The following is a 22,654-nucleotide window of genomic DNA, read 5'->3' as shown; positions in this document are numbered from 1 at the left end:
ATTTATTCCTGGCCTTTGAAAAATAAAATTTGCTGTTTAGGCACAGCCTATCAGCCCTCCAGACGCCTCGCTTTCTCTCTCTCTGTCTTTATTATTTTCTCAGGCGCACTCCCTCTTCCAGGTATTGGGACCCTCTTGCAGGTCGAGAGACCCCCGGGCAGACGTGCCTACCCGTCCGGACGGTCCACGACATTTGGCGACCACGACGCGGGGCCTGGACACGAGGGATTACAGTGACGCACATCAATTAAGGAGTGAGGCTGCAGCAGTTAAGTTTTTGAGTTGTTTTCTTAATCGTGTATATACAAGTGTTGATTTTCAAGTTTTCAGGCTGGAGTAAAACATGGGGCATTTAGAGTCTAAGGAATATAAGTTGTTTATACATTTTATGATTAAGACTAGAGGTCGTGATGTAAAGTTTAGTCATGTACAGAAATTTTTGCAAATTGTTCGTGAACTGTGTTCCTGGGTCCCTGAAGGTGGAAGTTCGGATGACAAAGCTTGGGGACTTAATGGAGAAAAGCTTAATCAATTTCGCTTTCCAGGTAATAATCTGCCTCAAACTGTCGTATTGACGCTGTTTGGAGAAAGCTTTGTGAATGTGTTTGTCCTTCTGTTTCTCTCTTAGAAAATTTGACCACAGAAGCTTTGCCTCCGCACGATTGGGGCGGGGGTCCTCGCAGCGGGGCCAAAGGCCCAGAAACTGCTAGCTCAGTTTTAAACTGACATTTTTTTTTTCCTTTCTCTGCCGACTGCAAGCCCCGCCCGCTCAGGTCTCAGGCAAGCTACACCGCCTCAGGTGGCCAAATTTGCATCCAAAATACAATTTAAGAAAAACTTTCTAACTCTGTAAAGCAAGTGACTTGTTAGCTCATTAAAGTGTGAGGCCTGCAACTATAAGGTTGTTGGTTCAAGTCCTCAGTAAATCTAGTCTTTTAGAAAAATTAAAGTTATTGTTTGGGCACCTCGTGGAATATTTACTCTAACTCCTGATAAGCCTATAGCGCAGCTTCTTGTCATACCTGTGAATACCTCTATAGGCAAACCCCTTTCCACTGAGACTCGAGGTTGCTCCGCTTTTGGATCCTCAAATCATGCTTATTGGGTGCAGTCTATTACTGACTCGCCCTGAATTGACTATAAGGATTGCTAGCAAGCCTTTTAAGGGTCTGCTAGATGCTAGAGTTGATATTTCTGTTATTTCATCTAATCACTGGCCTTTACAGTGGCCTTCCTCCCCTTCTATGACTTCTTTACAAGGAATTGGAATGAGTAATAATCCTGAACAATCTACTAATTTATTAAAGTGGACTGATGCTTAGGGACATGAGGGATATTTTCGTCCTTATATCCTTCCAGGACTCCTGTTTAATTTGTGGGGTCGAGACGTTTTAGAAGTGATGGAAGCAAAACTTACTACTGGAAATTTTGCTTGGCAGATTATGAAAGGACAAGATTACCAAGAAGGAAAAGACTTAGGTAAAAATTTACAGGGAGTACCGGAGCCTATTTCTCCTTCTCCAAAATATGACAAACGAGGTTTAGAATATATTTCCTAAGGGCCACTAATTCTCCCGATGCCCAGGCTGATCCTATTTGCTGGAAGTCTGATTCCCCAGTTTGGGTAGAGCAATGGTCCTTGTCTCAAAGATTTCTGCCGCCCGCAAGTTGGTTCGGGAACAGCTTGATGCGGGTCATATTCGGCCTACCAACAGTCCTTGGAATTCTCCTATTTTTGTCATTAAAAAACGTTCTGGTAAATGTAGACTATTACAGGACTTAAGGAAAGTTAATGAAACCATGGAAATTATGGGGCCGCTACAACCAGGCTTGCCCTCTCCTGTTGTGGTGCCGCAGGAGTGGCATCTTATAGTTATTGATTTAAAAGACTGCTTTTTCACCATTCCTTTGGCTCCGGCTGATTGCAAACGTTTTGCCTTTAGCATTCCATCTACCAATTTTGAGAGGCCTTATGATAGATATGAATGGGTCGTTCTCCCACAGGGAATGGCAAATAGTCCTACTTTATGTCAATCCTATGTTGCCAAGGCCATTTACCCAGTACGTCAGGACTTTCCTGATGCTCTGCTATTGCATTATATGGATGATTTGTTGCTGGCTGCCCCTTCGCAGTCTCTTTTATTTCAGGCATATGAACTCCTAAAACATTGTCTTAATAGAGCTAATCTTATCATTGCCCCAGACAAGGTTCAAACTGTTACTCCTTATCATTATCTTGGAAGACTCATTGAGTCTAACCAGGTCTCCTTTAAAACTCCACTTTTGTCCACAGGTAATCTTAAGACTTTACATGATTTCCAAAAGTTTTTGGGTGATATTAACTGGATTCGCCCTAGTTTAAAACTTACAACAGGTCAACTTAAGCCCCTCTTTGATATGTTAAAGGGTCCTTCCAAACCAACCTCTCCTAGATCGTTATCGGATCCTGCTAAACAGGCTCTGCAACTTGTTCATGACGCCCTCCGTCAACAAAAATTGAGCAGAATTAAAGACAATATGCCATGGTGTTACTGCATTCTTCGCACTGCTTACACCCCTACTGGAGTTTTTTGGCAACAAGGGATTTTGGAATGGATCCATCTTCCAGCCAGTCGTGGTAAAGTCCTTTCCCCTTACTTTGACCTGGTGGCTACGTTGGTTGCTAAGGGCAGGCAACGTGCCTTAACTTTGTTTGGCACTGATCCTTTGAAAATTGTTGTTCCATATACTAATGCCCAACAGCAGTGGCTGTGGCAGTTTTCTGACTCTTGGCAAATTGCTTTTGCAGGTTTTTCAGGACAAATTTTATGTCATTATCCTGCTGATAAACTACTACAATTTTATTCACAGTGCTCTCTTATCTTTCCACAAACCTGCCTTAAATCGCCCTTGCCTTCTGCTTCTTTAGCCTTTACTGATGGTTCCTCTTCTGGGATTGCAGCTGGAACGGTCAACAAACAGCCATTTTCCTTCCAGACAAATGAACATTCGGCACAGCGTGTGGAATTACTGGCAGTCCAGTATGTTTTAGAAAATTGGGATACGCCCTTAAATATCTATTCTGACAGTCAGTATGTGGTTAATTTGATACAAAATTTAGAAACTGCTCCTCTTTCCTTTTCAGATTCCTCTCCAATAATTCATCTCCTCCTTCCCTTGCAGCAAGCGGTGAGAAAACGTTTTCATCCTTTCTTTATAGGACATATCAGGGCTCACTCTACCCTGCCTGGCCCCCTGACTGAGGGTAATTCGTTTGCTGATCAACTTACTCAACATGTTTTCCCTGTTTTATCTCCTATCCAACAGGCCGAGGCTTCTCATGCGCTGCATCACCAAAGTGCGCGCAGCCTTCGTTTGCAATTTAAGATAACCAGAGAGCAGGCTCGACAAATTGTTAAAACCTGTACAGCTTGTTTGCCTCACCTGCCTGTTACCCAACATCACGGGGTTAATCCTCGAGGCTTGCAGGCAGGCCATATTTATCAAATGGATATCACTCATTTTGCACCCTTTGGTAAATTACAATATGTGCATGTTACCATTGACACTTATTCTCATTTTGTTGTGGCCTCTGCTCATACAGGTGAAGCTGTGAAGGATGTTATTTCTCACTGTTTACAAGTTTTCTCTATTATAGGACCCCCCAAGATTTTAAAGACTGATAACGGTCCTGCCTATACCAGCAAAGGTTTTGCTAACTTTTGTTCTCAGTTTCAGATTTGTCATCGCACTGGCATTCCCTTTAATCCTCAGGGTCAGGGCGTTGTGGAACGCTCCCATGCTGTTCTCAAAACTTTACTACACAAGCTCAAACAGGGTAGCACCCTTCACTTTATTCATAAGACGCCTCACAACTGGTTGCGTCATGCCTTATATGTCCTAAATTTCTTAACTTTGGATGCCAATGGCTTCTCCGCCGCCGACCGTTTCTGGCACCCTCAGGATAAGGCTACAGCTGAGGTCTTGTGGAAAGATCCTTTAGCCAACCAATGGCATGGACCAGATCCAGTCCTCATCTGGGGACGAGGACATGTTTGTGTTTTTCCCAGGTCTGCTTCCTCGCCAATTTGGGTACCTGAGCGTCTTGTCAAGCATGGACCAGTTCAACGGCAGAGCAAACACTCTGATTCCTCGATTTCGTCGCCTGACACTGACACCGCCACCCCACCGGAGACGCCGCCGCCTGCGACGGACACAACGAATCTGCACACCGCTCCACGGCAGTGCCCTGCCGACCTGGTCTCAACTTCGCCGTCTGACTGCCGAAGCGACCCAGCTTGTTCTTGAACAAGGACACTCCCGTTCCCCTGCAGTCATGTTTATTGCCATGATGGCCATATTGTCCTGCCAGGTTTCCCCCTCCCAAGCTCACTCTGCTGATTCTTCTCAAATCCTTTGGGCTTATGTCCCAGACCCTCCTATCCTCCGTCCTGTTACCTGGACTGACCCTGCTTTTCCTGTTTATTTGAATGATACTTCTCTTTTTGGCTTCCCTTCCTCCACTCATATTACCCCTCAAACTGCCAATTACTCTTATTTTGCCCAAGCTGCCTCTCCCCCTATGTGTTTTTATGCGTCAAAAATATGGGACCAACTCGCTCTCAGTATTCGTATTCCCTTCTTACCTATTCTCCCCTCTACCAATGGTCCTTTTTGCTTTGAATTAGGAATGAAGCATCTCACCACATTTGAAGGCCCTTCTGCCCTCCTTAAGGGCGAAACCTCTTTCTATGCTAGGGACTGGCTTCTCACCTATCTTGGTATCAAAGAGTCATGGAATTCTTCCTCTCCTGATTTCCCGTCTATTCCCCGCTCTCGCTGTCATGTTGTTAACTCCTCTTTTGACCCCTCTCCCCCCTGGAAACTCTGCTACCCTAAACAACGCACTGCCCTTACCTATACCCTTTCTAGTGGTTTCACTCTTTATGATTGGTCTCTCCCTGCGCCGCTCTCTACCTCCTTTGATCGGTACCAGTCCCCCGGCGGCTGGGCCACTCCTATTTTTTCTACCTCCTCTGGCCGCACCTATACGTCTCTCTGGCGTCTTTTTACTGCTCTTACCCCTAGTTATTGGAAGGCAGGTACCCGCAGTGTTTCTTACCCTTCTCGTTCCCAACATTATGTTCAAGCCTGTGTTGCTTCTCCTTACGCCTTACTTTATGGTCATATTAACATTTCTGTCTCTTCTGGTCACTATCATATTTCTTGCCCTTCTTGCACTCTTACCAACTGCATTGATTCCTCTATTTTTCCTACCCATACTATTCTCGTTGTTCATCAACCCCCTTATGTTATGCTTCCTGTTAATGTTTCTGGCCCCTGGTATGATGAATATAGCCTGCAAATTTTACATGACATCCGCGATTTAATTGTCCGCCCCAAACGTTTTCTGGGTATTCTTATTGCTAGTATTTTGACTATTGTTAGTGTTGTGGCCACGGCTGCCACAGCAGCTGTAAGTTTAGCTCACAGTATTCAAGCTGCCACATTTGTTAACCATCTAGCCCATAATGTTTCTGTTTCTTTGGGTACTCAAATTGATATTGATTCTAAATTGGAGGCCAAGCTTAATGCTTTAGAACAAACTGTTACTGTTTTGGGTGACAAGGTTCATAATCTTCAGTCTCGTCTTCGTTTCCGTTGTCATGCTGATTATAATTCCATTTGTGTTACTAGTGCTCCTTATAATGACTCAGAATGGGACTGGCCTCTGGTCCGTGCCCATCTACAAGGCATTTGGAGTCAAAACAATCTGTCTTTAGACATTTTTCGCTTACAGCGTCAAATTCATGCTATTGACTTTTCTCGCAGACAGCTGCCGCAGGATGCCACTATTGCCCGCGACATTGTGGACACGTTGTCCTCTTGGACTCGTGGTTTTCATTTACCTTCCCTTTCTACCTTAATTGGCATTGGAGGTTTTCTCCTTGTACTCATCATTCTCTTGCCGTTCCTCTTCCGCCTTGTGTTCTCCTCCCTCCAGCACCTTCAGCTCAAACTTTTTGAGCTGCATTTAAAAACAAAAAAAGAGGGAATTGTGGGGAACGCTCCCGTGTGAGACCCCTAAAAGGCGTGAGTCTCACTATACGGTGAGTTTGATCCCAAACACAGTTTCCTACTGGAGGCAGTCGAGCTATCCGGAATATAGGAACTGAAAGATGAATGATCAGTTTCTAATATCAACCACAATATCGTTTGGGCCTAAAACTATGCGTTGCTGCTAGACTGAGTGACCCCCTACCGGCAACCGGTTCCTGCTTTTAACCTTTTTATGACTTTAAGTATAATCCTTAAACCTTACTTACCAGACTGCCTTGCACCTTAGATAATGGTTTAACTGTCAATATTTGCAAAGCAAATGCCACCATAAGGGATGGCTTTGATTCCTGACTCAGAGATTCCTGAATGGGGAAATTGAGTTGAGTTAGGAGTAGATAAAGGACAATCCGGATAAAAGATATTCTGATAAGCAAAACCAGAGACACCTGCAGCCAGGAGGAATAATGTCTGGATGCAAACAAGCTTTGTGATTACAGGAAATTCTGTTACTTTTTACAACCACTGATTGTGTATTTGACTTTTCAATTGTATAGGCCATGTGAGGCATACATTTACATTCCTCTTACTATGACGTAAACCAGAGCCAAGAAAGTGTATTTATTCCTGGCCTTTGAAAAATAAAATTTGCTGTTTAGGCACAGCCTATCAGCCCTCCAGACGCCTCGCTTTCTCTCTCTCTGTCTTTATTATTTTCTCAGGCGCACTCCCTCTTCCAGGTATTGGGACCCTCTTGCAGGTCGAGAGACCCCCGGGCAGACGTGCCTACCCGTCCGGACGGTCCACGACACCCATCTCCAAAGAAAAATAAATAAATTTTAAAAATACATTTTCTGGCCAGACACAGTGGCACATGCTTGTAATCCTAGCACTTTGAGAGGCTGAGGTTGGGACAATCACTTGAACTCAGAAGTTTGAGACCTGCCTGGGCACTTAGTAAAACCCCATCCGTACAAAAAAAAAAAAGAAAAGAAAAAAAAAAATAGCCAGGTGTCATGAAACATGCCTGTAGTCTCAACTACTCAGGAGGCTCGGTTGGGAGGATTGCCTGAGCCCAGGAGGTGGAGGCTGCAGTAAACTATGATTGTACCAGTGTATTCCAGCCTGGGCAACAGAAGGAGACCCTGTCTCAAAAAAATTTTTTTTTCCTAGGAACCATACTTTATTTATTTATTTATTTATTTATTTATTTATGAGATAGAGTCTTGCTCTTGTCTCCCAGGCTGGAGTTCAATGGCACAATCTCGGCTCACTGCAAACTCCACCTCCCAGGTTCAAGCAATTCTCCTGCCTCAGGCTCCCCAGTAGCTGTGACTACAGGTGCCCACCACCACACCAGGCTAATTTTTGTATATTTAGTAGAGACAGGGTTTCACCATATTGGCCAGGGCGGTCTTGAACTCCTGACCTCAGGTGATCCCCCTGCCTTGGCCTCCCAGAATGATGGGATTACTGGTGTGAGCCACTGTGCTTGGCTGCAACCACATTTTAAAAAGCAAAAGGATACATGTGAGGTTCATTTAATCATTTTAATACAATATGTCCTAAATAGTCTCATTTCAATATGTGACCAATGTAAAAACATTAATAAAATATTTGACATTGTTTTATTGGAGTAACAAATCTTTGAAATGCAGTAACTTATTTTATTTTATGTTTCCTTATGTCCCCTGCAAATGGAACAGTGTCTGTGTGGAATCCCTAGCATGTCTCAATTCAGACCAGCCACATTTCAAGTACTCAGCGGCCAGATGTGTCTCATGGCCACCATACTGGACGGTGCAAGTACAGACATACGAACTACTTTAAATGTCCTCACAACAATCTTATGCAGTAACGACTAGTACTGTTGCTCTTTTTTTTTCTAGATGGAATCTGGCTCTGTCACCCACGCTGGAGTGCAGTGGCACGATCTCGGCTCACTGCAACCTCCGCCTCCCTGGATCAAGCTATTCTCCTGCCTCAGTCTCCCGAGTAGCTGTGATTACAGGCACGTGCCACCATGCCCAGCTAATTTTTGTATTTTAGTAGAGACAGGGTTTCACCATGTTGGCCAGGCTGGTCTCGAACTCCTGACCTCAGGTGATCCACCTGCCTCAGCCTCCCAAAGTGCTGGGATTGCAGGCGTGAGTCACCACTCCCAGCTGTTGCCATTGCATAGGTGAGAAAAGTGAGGCACAGAAAGATGACAGGGCTTGTCCAAAGCCACAAGCTAGTGCGGGAGCAGGGATTTGAACCCAGGCCATCAGGCTCCTTGCAAGGAGCGCAGAGATGGGTTCCTACGTGGTCATTCATTAGTCTGGGTGAATGTGAGTCCTTGGGAGTCCACCCCTACTCCCACCAGAAGTCTTAGTGGAGAGAGAAGGCTAGTGATTCCTGAGAATAGTGAAGGGAAAGCCCACAGCTGGTTTCAAGAAAGAAGGTGTGGGTGGGAGTGAAGAGATGTGAAAGAAAAGATTTTCCTCTTTCTTTCCACAGAGTGCCAGGGAGTTTGAAAAATCCCCTTCTTCTTTCTTGCCAAGATTGCCAGGGAATTGGAAAAATTCCCTTCCTCTTTCTTTCCACGGAGTGCCAGGGAGTTGGAAAAATCCCCTTCCTCTTTCTTGCCATGGAGCTCAAGGGAGTTGGGAAAAGCCCCTTGCACCGTGCGCTCTAGGCTGGTAGTTGCCACGGCTACTGGCTTCTTCATCACTGGGAAAGCAGAAAGCTGGAGTGAGTTCCCTGTGAAGTTCCAGACCAAGAGGACGGATGTAGGAGGAGGGACCTCTGTTTGTTCTTGGTGGGTTTTTTTTGTTTGTTCGTTTGTTTGCTTTGGTTTTCGTGGGAGTTTTTGTTTTGTTTTCGAGACAAGGTCTTGCTCTGTCACCCAGGCTGGAGTGCAATGGCATGATCACAGCCCATTGCAGCCTCCCCAGGGATCAAGCGATCCTCCCACCCCAGCCTCCTGAGTACTGGGACTACAAGTGTGTGCCACCACATGCCTGGCTAACTTTTATATTTTTTGTAGAGATGAGGTTTCACCATGTTGCCCAGACTGGTCTAGAACTCCTGGGCTCAAGCAATCCTCCCACCTTGGCCTCCCAAAGTGCTAGGATTACAGGTGTGAGCCACCACACCCGGCCAGGAGAGCCTCTCTTCAACAAGCCTCTCCGGTGTGCCAGGCTCTGGAAGGAGAACTCTAGTCTCTCATTTTATGACCCTCCCTTTCCAAATGGGGAAACTGAGGCTCAGAGGAGCCGTGTGATTCATCCAACATCACATAGAGGGGAAGGCTGGAAAGATTTCCTCCCACCCCATCCCGTGGCCACCCAATTCCCTTTCCAGAGGCAATGGTATTTATTGCCTTTTGGGTATTTCTTGACATATTCTAGGCCAGGCGTCCCCAAACTTTTTACACAGGGGGCCAGTTCACTGTCCCTCAGACCGTTGGAGGGCCGCCACATACTGTGCTCCTCTCACTGACCACCAGTGAAAGAGGTGCCCCTTCCTGAAGTGCGGCGGGGGACCAGATAAATGGCCTCAGGGGGCCGCATGTGGCCCACGGGTCATAGTCTGGGGACGCCTGTCTAGGCATATACAAGCATTTATGCACAGATTTTTTTTTTTTTTTACACAATGGTGGTACACTGTTCTGCATCTTATCTTTTATTTTCCTTAACATTATTTTCAAGATTTTTCCAGATTAATATAAATAGATGTGCCTCCTTTTATTATTTTTATTTTTTTCTTTCTTCCCTCCCTCCCTCCCTCCCTCCCTCCCTTCCATCCTTCCTTCCTTTTCCTGTCTTTCTTGAGACAGATTCTCACTCTTTCACCCAGGCTGGAGTGCAGTGGCCTGATCTTGGCTAACCGCAACCTCTGCTTCCTGGGTTCAAGCAATTCTCTTGCCTCAGCCTCCTGAGTCGCTGGGATTACAGTCACTCACCACCATGTCTGGCTAATTTTTGTATTTTTAATAGAGACAGGGTTTCACCAAGTTGGCCAGGCTGGTCTGGAACTCTCGACCTCAGGTGATCCACCCACCTTGGCCTCCCAAAGTGCTGGGATTACAGGTGTGAGCCACTGCACCCAGCTCATTTTATTTGTATAATGCCCATAAAACATCAAACTGTGTGAGCGCACCATCATAAGCGTAACCAGTTCCCTCCTGATAAACATTTAGGTTATTCCTAACGTTTTGCTGTTCCAAACACTACTGCAATTAACATCCTTGGGCAGACCTGACAACAGTCACAGGCGTCCACGTGTGTGAGGTAAATTCCTGAGAGAAAAACCCGCCAAGTCGGAAGCGATTTGTCATTTAGAGAGACTTTCCAAATTGCACCCCAATTTCCCTCCCCTGCAACTGATCGACCAACCATTTCTCAAAAGAGCGTTTTGAGCTTGAGGTCTCTGTATTTTTTGAATGTTTGACAGTAAGAAGATAATCATGTCTGGCTTATGTAATTAAAATTAAATAAGCCCTTCGTTAAAAACACAAACCCAGGAAGAAGAGAAACCAGCAAGGCCAGTTCAGGCAGATCCACCCTGCCCCTTGTCACGCCTGCCCTGTCCCCAGCAAGCCCCACCTGAGACTGAAATCAGTTTCTCACACACGGACCTCGGACATCAAACCCTGGAAAAAATATAGGGAAGAGATTTTGTGACTTTTCCCCCCTGTGGCTTTTCACACAGCCAGATCCTCTCACTCGGAGTTTTCCGTTTCTTTCTCCTTCTCCTACCTTTTCTTCTTCCTCTAACTTCTGTTTCGGTGAGCTCTGTCATAAAAAAAAAAAAAAAAAAAACACTTTAAGCCATGTCCAGTCTAATAAGTTATATAGAATCTGGCTTTGTGTGTGTGTGTGTGTGTGTCTGTGTGTGTGTGTGTGTGTTTGTGTGTCTGTTTGAGACAGAATCTCACTCTGTCACCCAGGCTGGAGTGTGGTGGCACAATCACAGCTCACTGCAGCCTCTGCCTCCCAGGTTCAAGTGATCCTCCTGCCTCAGCCTCCCAAGTAGGTAGTATTACAGGCATGCCACACCTGGCTGATTTTTTGAACTTTCAGTGAACGGGGTTTCCCCATGTTGGCCAGGCTGGTCTCGAACCCCTGACCTCAGGTGATCTGCCCGCCTCAGCCTCCCAAGTGCTGGGATTACAGGCGGGAGCCACCGTGCTCAGCCAAATCTGGCATTTTTAACAGCAAGTAGAGCTAGGAGCTTAGAAGTAGAAACTAGATGAGCAAAACAATAATGGATTATATTTTAAATACATTAAGCTCTTTCTTTCTCTTCTCTTCGTGAACACAAGTAAGTAGCTATCTGGAGGGCGGTTGGAGTGCTTGCAGTGGGGAAGCAGGAGTCTCAGGGCCCATAATATGGTTTCAGAGCCCAAAAGAGGTAAGGAGGGTATCCCCCCAAGAAGATGGGAAGGGTGAACAGTGACAGCTGCAAAAGATTGATTACTTTTAGGGGGATAGATCCACTAAGTGAATATATTACCAGCCTGGCCAAGATGGCGAATCCCCACCTCTACTAAAAATGCAAACATTAGCCGGGCATGGTGGTGCACACCGGTAGTTCCAGCTACTTGAGAGGCTGAGGCAGGAGAATCACTTGAACCAGGGAGGCAGAGGTTGCAGTGAAGCCAAGACTGCGCCACTGCACTCCAGCCTGGGTGACAGGGTGAGACTCTGTCTCAAAAAAAAAAAAAAAAAGAAAAAGAAAAAGAAAAAGAAAAAAAAAGAACATTGCAAGCCAGATTTATTTATTTATTTATTTATTTCCTTCTTTCTTTCCTTCTCTCTCTCTTTTTCTCTCTTTCTTTCTTTCTGAGACAGGGTCTTGCTCTATCACCCAGGCTGGAGTGCAGGGGCACGATCATGGGTCACTGTAACCTCAAACTCCAGGGCTCAAGCAATCCTCTCACCTCAGCAACCCCAAGTAGCTGAGACTACAGGCGCTCACCACCACGCCTGGCTATTTTTTGTTGTTGTTGTACTTTTCATAGAGATGGGGTTGCCCAGGATGATCTCAAATGCCTGGATTCAAGGGATCCATCCATCCATTTCAGCCTCCCAAAGTGCTGGGATTACAGGCGTGGGCCACGGCGTCCAGCCAAGTGGTAGGGTTCTTAAGAGCTGGGGTGAATGGGAGATTGTAGGTCATTCGTGTGTGTGTGTGTGTGTGTCTATCTCCAGTAATGGGTATAAGCAAGTCATTCGTGTTTTTTAATCAGCTTCACCCAGAGGAGAAGGCAACTTTCTTCTGTCTTCATGACAGCAGGTACTTTTACAACCTACCAAAGTTAGGCTCTCATCTTCCTGAGGGAGATGGGAATGCTATCCCCTTTTATGTTTACATTTCAAAGAGATAGTTCCCTGTGGCCTGGTCACTCACACCTGTAATCCCAGAATTTTGAGAGGCCAAGGCTGGATGATTGCTTGTGCCCAGGAGTTCAAGACCAGCCTGGGCAACATAGCGAGACCCCATTTACTGGGCTATAAACTAGCAAGAGACTTTTAAAGAGGTTTATATATATCTCAAAGGGACAAAGGAATAATTTACAGTGGGTGGGGCGTAGTGACTCACACCTGGAATCACAGCACTTTGGGAGGCCAAGGCAGGCTGATCATGAGGTCAGAAGTTTGAGACCAACATGACCAACATGGTGAAACTCTGTCTCTACTAAAAACACAAAAATTAGCAGTGTGTGGTGGCACGCACCTGTAGTCCCAACTATTCAGGAGACTGAGGCAGGAGAATCACTTGAACCTGGGAGTCAGAGGTTGCAGTGATCACGCCACTGCACTTCAACGTGGGTGACAGTGAGACTCCATCTAAAAAAAAAAAAGAAAGAAAAAAGGAAATTATTATTTGCAGTGTAAAGTTTTCTTAAGCAAATGCTCTAAGAAAAGGGAGGTGAGGGGCCTCTGTGGTTAGACCCTCTGGATTCTGAGGGCCTTAGAGACAGGAGGAAGCCTGTCTAAAGCTTAGTTAAGCTGAAGGAAATGTTATGGCAGCTTTGGTACACTCTGTAAAGCTGACCTGCCCGCGTTCAAATCTGAGCTCCGCTGCTGAATAGCTGGGTGACCTGGGGCAAGTTTCTCAACCTCTCTAGGCCTGATTTCTCCATCTTGTAAAATGCAGATGATTCACACTAACGTCATAGGATGGTTGTGTAGATTAAATATATTAATCCAAGTACAACGCTTGGCACATAATAAATGTATTATTTGCTGTGTGTTAATTACTTCACCTTTCTGAACATTGTTAAAACACATGTGATGAAAGAAGAGACCCCCCAAACAGGCATTGTGTGAGCAACGTGGCTGTTTATTCACCTGGGTGCAGACGGGCTGAGGCCCAAAAGGTCATCGGCAGAGGGCAGTGGGAATAGGAGTTGATTTTATAGGTTGGGGCAAGTGATCAGTTAAAGGTGGTAATCTATTTTAGGGAGGGGAAGGGCATCACAGGATGCATGGTCACAAGGGTAGTGGTCATCTGTTACAAACAGGCATGATCATAAGGGTGGGGGTGTATCGGATGCAAGCAGAGGGGAGGGTGAGGTAAATTACATAGTTGTAACTATGTAATTTAGGTGGTGGGGGTCCTGAGAAACCTAATGTCTGGGGGGAAATTCTGCAAGGCTGAGCAGGAACAATGGTTGCAGGTTGCAAGGGAAGAGCAATTAGTTGAGGCAGGAACAAGTTGTTTCACTTCTTTCTGTGGCCACCTGGCTACTTGAGGTTACCTCAGACTTTCTGGCTTATATGGGGACCATCCAGAGGTGTATGTGCAGGTCACCAAGGCTATACAGGTATTGATCGACTTACGACCTGTGCAACTTACGACCATTCGACTTTACGACCACAATCGCTAGCCACGACTGCTCCGCGTCTGGCAGCGCAAACGTTGCCCCGCTGGGCGTACGACAGTGCGGACCAGCTTCCGGCAGCACTACCATCTCCGCCTGCACCATTTCAACCGTTATCCCAGACTCGGTACAGCAATTTGTGTTTTGTGTCTTGGATATTTTTCATCAAACCCCTCCCAAGATGTCTACCAAGAGGAAATTGTCTTTGTCTACACCTCAGCCTGCCAAGAAGGAAAGAAAGGCCATCGATCTCGACATGAAAATGAAGGTAATTAAGCAGTACGAAGGAGGAAAGAGAGTGAATGTGATCGCACGTGATCCGAAGTTATCACACTCGACTGTGTCGACGATTTTGAAAGATAAAGAATTCGTGAAGCTGTGACAGGTTCTGCACCCATGCGATCAACAGTTATAACAAAGCAACGAAGCGGGCCCATCCAGGAAATGGAAAAATTGCTGCCTCAGATGCCAACAGCAATGATCCGCAGCCGAGCACCAGCGGCCAATAAAATGTTCGTACACATTTATATATTTTGATATGTTTTGCAATTGGGAAAATGTCTCCTATGGTATTTTTTACACCTGTATTTTGTATTTTTGTATGCACCTGTATTTTGTAATTTTGTATGTTTTGCAAATATTAAACCAGTTGTACTGGTAATGCAGTGTTTTACTTAAACCTGACGAATGTAAAAATAAGAAGCAAAATGGCGTAGAGATGATACAAATGGCATAAAATGAACAAAGAAAATTATGATATATAACAATAATGAAAGAAAATTATGATTAAAATATGACTTAAAGATTTTTATAACATCATTTCACAGTACTGTACATATAGCCTACTCAACTTATGACCAAATCGTGTTACGACCGGTCTGTCGGAACCAATAGTGGCCGTAAGTCGAGCACTAGCTGTATTTACTGATGTTTGTGGCTCTATATACGTTTTTAAAAATTCCCTCTCCTAAATGGCTCATAATAGCTTGTAACCATTTGGTTCTGTCTGAACCAGTCGTGGTTGTAAATCGAGCACTAGCTGTAATGAGCAGGCTAGGACTCAGGGGCCTAACAATCATCCCGTCTGAAAATACGTAGAAAAGTCAGTGAGATGATGGCTGCAAACTGACAGCATAGATCTGGCATCTGGTCAGACTGTCTTTAATCACTCACACAGCTGGGCACAGTGGCTCACATCTGTAATCCCAGCACTCGGGAGGCAGAGCCAGGAGGATCACCTGAGGCTGGGAGTTCGAGACCAGCCTGGGTAATATAATGAGACGCCAATCTCTACAACAAAAATAAAAGTTAAATTAAAATTTAAAAAATCACTAACACTCCCAGCACTGTATTTACCATCACTGCTTTTCCATCCATACATGTATTACAGTATATGTGTCTCAGAATAAGAGCTCATGCTCTTATTAATGTTCTATTTTCTTGCTATTATCATTATTTGCTATCGTTTTGTTGCTACCTCACACTGTAAGGTCTTTTAGGGTGATGACTGTGCCATGGACTGCATGGCAACCTCTGTGACCTGCACATACACCTCCAGATGAGTTCCTGGAACTAGAAAGTCTGAAGTAGCTGGAAAACCACAAAAGGAAAAGAATGGCCAAGCCCTGTGGTGTCTAATTAACTCTGAGACATTCTTCTATTGTTCCTTATTCCCACCTCAACTGATAAGGCAACTGAATTTTGTAACTGACTTTGCTCAGCTGGTAGGTCAGCCTCATCACTCCAGACCCTATGATCCCCTCCCAGCTTGCAAAACCCACCCTGAACTGTAACCTGTAACTTTCCACTGCCCTACCCCGAATCTATAAAATCAACTCCTATCCCACTGCCCTCCACTCCCTTTTCAGACTCACTCCACCTGCACCCAGGTGAATAAATAGCCATGTTGCTCAGCAAAGCCTGTTCAGGGGGTCTCTTCATTCAGAGCGTGTTTTAACACCATGACTCCCCATTATTAATAGTAATATTGGCAATATACTGTTAGGATCTCACTATTCCCCATATCTGATCATCTTCCCATCAAGCAGTCACAAAGCCGGCCAGGAATTCTCATTCCCAAGCCAGGCTTGTCCCCTCCAGGACCTCTAGGGCCAGACCTTCATCTGACTGGGAGGAGACGAAGGTGGGGCTCAAGCCCTAGATCCCCAACACCAAGCAAAGACCAACAGCAGCACCCTCAAGACCTATGGACAAGGGGGATACAGAAGGCGAGCCCACTTAATGACTCTTAGTAACCCAGATGAGGCCGGGTGCAGTGGTTCCTGCCTGTAATCCCAACACTTTGGGAAGCCAAGGCAGGAGGACTGGGCAGCATAGCAAGACCTTATTTCTACAAAAAATAAAATCAGCCAAGTATGATGGGGTGAGCCTGTCGTTCCAGGAATCTGAGGCCGTACTTGGAGGTTGCAGTGAGCTATGATTGGGCCACTGCACTCCAGTTTGGGTGACAGAGACCCTGTCTCTAAAAAAATCCAGATGGCTAGCTGGATGGGAAGGCAGGTGGAGCCTAGGAAGCATGCACAAACTCATTAGACAAAGACAAAGCTCTCTGCTCCCTGGCATTGCTAAAAGCCCCAGTCACCCCTCCGTGCCACTTAATGGTTTCACCCAGTCTCCCCCTCACCAGTGGGACCACCCACATGTGGGCTAGACCATGTGAGTTACCCATGGCCTGATACAGTGACTCAGGCCTGTAATCCCAGCACTTTAGGAGGCCAAGGTGGACAGATCATGAGGTCTGGAGATCGAGACCATCCTGGCTAACACAGTGAAACCCCATCTCTACTAAAAACACAAAAATTAGCTGGGCATGTTGGCACATGCCTGTTGTCCCAGCTACTTGGGAGGTTGAGGCAGGAGAATCGCTTGAACCCAGGAGGCAGAGGTTGCAGTGAGCCGAGATTGTGCCATTGCACTCCAGCCTGGGCAACAGAGCGAGACTCCTCAAATTAAAAAAAAAAAAAAAGGCCAATAGTGACTGTCCCCAGGGCTGTTGCTCTAGCCTGATAGCTCTCCCTTTAAAGGCTCTGTGATGTCCACCCTAGCTCAGCTAAAGAGGTTATTGTGAGAAAGAAGTGGAAATGACTCCCTTAAAGCACTATACAAAGTAATTAAATCTTTATTGAGGCCTTTATGTGCCAGAAACTGATCACACACAGGCGTGAGGCACGGTCCCTGCCCTGAGGAGCTCACAGTCCAATAAGGAAGACAGATGGGGATCCGATTCCGGGAAGATGGGGGCAGGAGGGGAGTCAATGCTTGTGGGGAGAGCCACTGTCCCACCCACCCCACCCTCCATAGTCCAGGCAGAAGACAGTAGGAAGCTCAGCATCCTCTCCCACCTTCCCTGTGACAGCTGACTGCTCTCACTCTGTCATAGCATCACAAGAGGCTAAGTGGAGAGACAAGGATGAGACAGATACAGGTGCCATCCTCAGAAAGCTAGAACACCCCTGGCAGGATATATACAACGGTAATTTTATTTCCCGAAGCCGCAAACCAGCGCAGCAGAAGCTGGGGATACTGAGGCATGTTGGAAGAACAGGGGCTGGGCCAGCCCAGTCCAGTGGTGAAAACAGGAAGTGATGGGAAGAGGGGTACCCAGGGCCAGAGAAGTAGGTGAGAGGGAAATTTCCAGGTGGGGAAGCTCACAGCAGGGCACCCGCAGCCACGGTCAACAGAAGGGCCGCCAATCCAGCCATGGGAACCGCACAGCCTTTATTATGGGGCTTCTGGGGCTCCCCTTTTGCAGGATACTGCCCCGAATTACTGCGGTCCTGGTGGCCAGCGACACCTCCGGTTAACCTGGGCTCCTCATCCCTGGAGGCCTCTTCTACTCCCTGTGTTGGAGTCTGGCTGGTTGGGGCTGGCATGGGTTTGGTGGTGGATGTGGGTCTCACTGGGGCCGAGGTAGATGTGGTGACCCGCGTGGTGGAAGCCACAGATGTGGTTGAGGCCACAGTTGTGGCCCCCGGAGGGGGGATCCGGACAAGGGGTGGGATTCGAGGGGCAAAGTAGGTCTTGTTGCGGAGGTCAGAGTTACAGCGGGACCCCTGGCAGCAGGAGCCACTGAGCGTGAACCCTGGGCCTGTTACTCCATCCCGAGTGCAGAACTCATCCTGGACACAGCCCCGGACTGGCAAGGACACGGTAACATTAGCTGCAGGAGGGAGACACAGACAGGTCAGTGGCTGGAGGGAGAGAGGTTGGCACAGCCAGAACAAAACTTGGAGGCATCAGACAAGAAGGAGAACCTGACCGGGCACAGTGGCTCACGCTTGCAATCCCAGCACTTTGGGAAGCCGAGGCAGGCAGATCACCTAAGGTCAGGAGTTCGAGACCTGCCTGGCCCACACAGTAAAACCCCATTTCTACTAAAAATACAAAAAGTAGCTGGGCATGGTGGTGGCACGACTATAATCCCAGCTACTTGAGGTGGGGAGAGGGGCTGAGGCAAGAGAATCACTGGAACGGCTGGGCGTGGTGGCTCACGCCTGTAATCCAAGCACTTTGGAGGCCAAGGTGGGCGGATCACCTGAGGTCGGGAGTTCAAGACCAGCTTGACCAACATGGTGAAACCTCCCTATTTAAAAAAAAAAAAAAAAAAAAATCACTGGAACCCGGGAGGCAGAGGTTATAGTGAGCCAAGATTGTGCCACTGCACTCTAGCCTGGGAGACAGAATGAGACTCAGTCTCAAAAAAATTAATAAATAAAAAGAACAGAGAACTCCCAATATGAGACAGAGGGGAAGGGGTCACATCCATTTATCCCAAAATCTCAACTCAGGTCCTACTATGAGAAACAGACAGACTCACTGTCTTTGGCACATGGTGGATTAACATTTCCCATTGTGCTTTGAATGGAAATGTGTGTAGGCTGAACTAAAAGTAAGGCTTAAAACAAAGGTTTGGACTGAGATACACGACACTTTACAAGACCACATGGCAGAACAAACGTCTTCTACAACCCTCTCGCCATTTTCCCTCTAGCCTTCACCCCTGCTTTTACTTGCCCACCAGAATTTAGTCTTAGAGTCAGAGCTACATCTCTCCACCGGACACAGTGGTTCACGCCTGTAATCCCAGCCCTCCTGGAGACCTAGGCAGGGGGAACGCTTTAGCCCAGCAGTTCAATATCAGCCTGGGCAACAAGGCAAGACCCCACTGTTACCAAAAATAAAAGTAAGCAGTCGTGCAGGTGCACCCCTGCAATCCTACTACTTGGGAGGCTGTGGCAGGAGGCAGAGAGGTAGAGGCTGCAAGAGGTAGAGGCTGCAGTGAGCTATAATCCCACCACTGCACTCCAGGCTAGGTGACAGAGCAAGACCCTGTCTTTAAAAAACAATCGTAATAATGAATAAAAAAGAACTACGTCTCCCACAGTATACCTCGCTAGTGATGGAGTTTGAAGAATTTCATTTTCCATGGTTACATCTCTCAATACTCAGGTGGGGATTCCTTGAGTTTTAACGGCTAAGAACTAGAGATTCCCCACAGTGCCTGGGCAGAAGCTGAGAGGCTTAAATACATTTCTCACTGTATGTCCTCCCATTCTGTACCTGGCAGCCCTCTATGGAAATGTATTTTCCCCCAAAACCCTCTGGGCCAAAGCATCCCCATCCCCACGCTAATAATATGTTGGGGGAAGGGATAGCATTTTTCGCGATGCCTTAGGATACAAGCACTTAGGCCCCACGGTTCCCAGAATGTGCTGCAGGTGAAGGAAACCCTTTGCGTAAAGGGCTCCCTGCCGCCCAGGACGCTTCAGAAAAGCCACCACAACTCCTATAGGTCCCGTGCGCAGGGGCTCACTCACCTGCCGTCAAGGTGACGTTGCCGTCAAAGCAGCCCTTGTAGACATGATCGCTGGCATTGTAGCAGCTCACGACCGGCGGCGCCGTACCCTGGCACTTCTCGCGGCTCAGCCCCACGCAGCTGTAGCACTCCACGCCGTTGGGCGGGTATGCGCTCTCATTACCTGCGCAGGGGGCCGAGAGGAAGGAAAGGCGTCGACAGGGATCCGGAAACCCGGCTTGGCCTCTAGCTCCGCCCCTAAGGCGTGGCCCCACGCTATCAATGACCCCGCCTACTAATAGCCCCGCCCCGGCGTGCAACCTCCCGATACCTGCAGCCGGGAAGTCCCACCTGCTGCCTCTTGGCCCCGCCCTCGAGTGTGATCCCACCCCCAGCACCCAGGCCGAGTACTCCTGTCTCCGTCCCGGCTCCGCCTCCATCTGGGCGTGCCCGAATATAGCTCCTCCCCCGAAGCGACGGCCCCGCCCCCCACGGACCTGCCGGGTCGAGCGCCCGCGAGGTGAGGTTGAGCTTGGCGTTGCAGCGGTCCTGGGGGCATTGCTGCAGCTGGATGAACGCCAGAAGCCCGTGAAGATCCAGGCCGCGGTCATTCTTGCCAGGGAGTCCCGAACCGCAACCCCGCACTGCTACAGAGAATTGTCCGTGGACTGGGGAGAGGCACGGGGGCGGGATTAGCTGTGGGCACGGTCTCAGATGGGGCGTGGCCCAGAGTTGGGTAAGATCTGGGAGGGGCGGGGCCTCAAATAGGCCAATGCCAGAGGATGGACAAGCCGGGATGGGTGGACGGGCGCCCCCAAAGGAGCCGCTCAGAGGGGAAAGAGCGACCGAAGGAGGAAGGGGCGGGGTCTTGGAACAGGGGCTGAACCTCAAAGAGCTGAGTCCGAGAGAGCTCGGTTGACAGGCAGGGATGGGGAGGTCTCAGTGGTGGAGCAGAAAAGGTGCATAGGACGTGGCCTCGTCCCAAACCCGAGCTCTCCCAATCCACCCCACCCAGTTCTCAACTCTCTGCCCCTCGCCCTAGTAATCGTTAATAGAGAAGGCCTGGCCTGAGAGGAGGGGCGAGGCTGTGTTGTAGGGTCCCAGCTAGGCTGCAAGGGAGGGATAGGGCCGTGTTAAAAGAGCGTGGCCAGATACAGAAAGGACTATAAGAAGGCGGGGCTGGGCCGGAGGAGCCTGCAGGGGAACGCGTGGCCCGGGGTCCCCACTCACTGGTCTCCACCGCCCCCACGGCCTCGGTGCAGACTTCCACGCCCGGCGCGCACTTAACCGTCTTCATCTTGTGCGGGGAGCATCCGTCATCTGCTTGCTGCACGCAGCTGTAGCACTCCAGGGCCTGCGCTCCTGGGGGCGGGGGGCCAAGTAGACCTGAGCCCTCCTTGCAAAAGCATCCACCCCCAAGGGAGAAATGGTCCCTCCCATGCCCTCTGTCCCAGGATGAGACAGTCTTACTGCACACGCTTTTCCAGGGCAGGAGTAGAGAAAAGCTTTCCACAAATCTGGAAACACGGGAATCACTGGACCTTTTTTTCCTTCACACCCCCTATGCCCACCGTGGGCGCATCCTTCCTACAGCCCCGTATGCCCACCGCAGGCGATCCCTGCCATGGAGCCCCTCGACCCAGGGTGGGAGGGATAGCTCCTCACAGCTTTCTGCTCAGAATGAGAGAACACACAGCAGACTGCTCAGTGAGGGATCCCTTTCCACAGCCCCCTTCTACTCAAATGAGAGTACTCTGCCCACGGCTTCTCTGCCGAGGACAGGGGACTTCTTTCCACAGCTTCAGGATGGGAGAATTTTGCCCACAGTCCCCCCAGTCCGTGGTGGGGAACCTTTCCTACTGCCCATGGTGGGGGACCCTTCCCACTGCCTCTTCTGCTCAGGATGGGGTAACTTTGCCCACAGTCCCCTCTACTCATATGAGGGAGCCTTCTCTGTAGGTGCCCAGAGGAGCCTCCTCTTTAGGAGTCCCCACTCTACCCCCTCCACCTTCCTGGGCGGCAGACCCACCTCCGTGAAGCAGCAGTAGCAGCAGCAGCCTGCCTGCGGTCCGGATCACAGCCTGGGCACCTGCTTTCCTGGCGGGGTCCATGGCTCCGTCCTGCTCCCTTGGCGTCCCCCCTGGGTGTGCCGCCTCCCAGCCCGGGCCCTCTTACCTGAGCCCAGGATGAGTAACCTAGCCCCAGGCAACCCTGGCCTTGCCCAACCGGGCCAACTCAGCGTCCCGGCTGTGGGATGGGACCCGCCCCTAGGCGCGTCATCCACTGCGAGAGCGGTCCCTGCCCTGGGCAGTTGCCAAGGAGAGAAAGGGTGGGAGCTGAGACTCCCTGACAGCTCTCGGGAGAAAGTCTGTGTGTCTGGAGTGGGAGAGTCATGGGGCTTAAAGAGAGGCTGGGGCTACTCTACTCGACATTCAGTGTTCTGTAACTGTTAAATGAGCATCTATGGTGTGCCTGGCTTTGGTCTGGATGATGCTGGAGATGAAGACACAACCAGCGCCTGTCCCGGCAGAGCTCACAGTCTGATGGGGGAGACAGATCCTGACCAAATAATCATAGGAACTGTTTACCATGGAGACTAAGACAATGAAGGAGGAAGTTCAATGATACAAGGAGATGTGGAGTCTAGAAGTGGGGGCTGGTAGGTGAGGGCTTCCTCAAGGTTATCCGAGAGGCAGCCTCAGGAGCATGCAGGATTTAGCCAGCTAGAGCAGGTCAAGAGAGGGGCACAGCCCTTTACAAGCAGAGGGAACAGCACGTGGGCACACCTGGAGGTGGGAGGTAGCATGGACCATTCAAACACAGAACGGAGAGCAGTGCTCCTGAGCTCAGAAGGCCGTGGGGAGAAGGGCAGAAACTGAGATGAAAGAGTCAGGCAGAGGCCAAGACCGTTCAGGGTATTAGAGGCTCCG

At 48.5% G+C, this 22,654-nt stretch overlaps 2 protein-coding genes across 15 annotated transcripts in view; both read right to left on the bottom strand.

Moving 5' to 3' along the window:
- Positions 1-10,818, bottom strand: part of CD177 (CD177 molecule) — an 84,655-nt gene extending 73,837 nt beyond the window's left edge. For all 14 annotated transcript variants that reach the window (XM_074386298.1, XM_074386284.1, XM_074386286.1 and 11 more), the window contains exon 1: positions 10,779-10,818. The gene's annotated coding sequence lies outside the window, so the exon portion shown is untranslated. The remainder of the gene's footprint in view (positions 1-10,778) is intronic.
- A 6,573-nt stretch (positions 10,819-17,391) lies between these two features.
- On the bottom strand, positions 17,392-22,200 carry LYPD3 (LY6/PLAUR domain containing 3). Its single transcript, XM_003944510.4, has 5 exons — positions 21,754-22,200; positions 20,955-21,086; positions 20,222-20,392; positions 19,747-19,908; positions 17,392-18,089 (listed from the first exon to the last, which is right to left on the bottom strand). Exons 1-5 carry the CDS (start codon positions 21,833-21,835, stop codon positions 17,578-17,580), a joined length of 1,059 nt encoding a protein of 352 aa, XP_003944559.1. The 5' UTR covers positions 21,836-22,200; the 3' UTR covers positions 17,392-17,577.
- Between the last annotated feature and the right edge of the window lie 454 nt (positions 22,201-22,654).

This window comes from Saimiri boliviensis, chromosome 14 (genome assembly GCF_048565385.1).
Source record: "Saimiri boliviensis isolate mSaiBol1 chromosome 14, mSaiBol1.pri, whole genome shotgun sequence".
Lineage (NCBI taxonomy): Eukaryota > Metazoa > Chordata > Mammalia > Primates > Cebidae > Saimiri > Saimiri boliviensis.
Note: the sequence above shows the minus strand (reverse complement) of the source record. Positions and strands in the feature narration are given on the sequence as shown.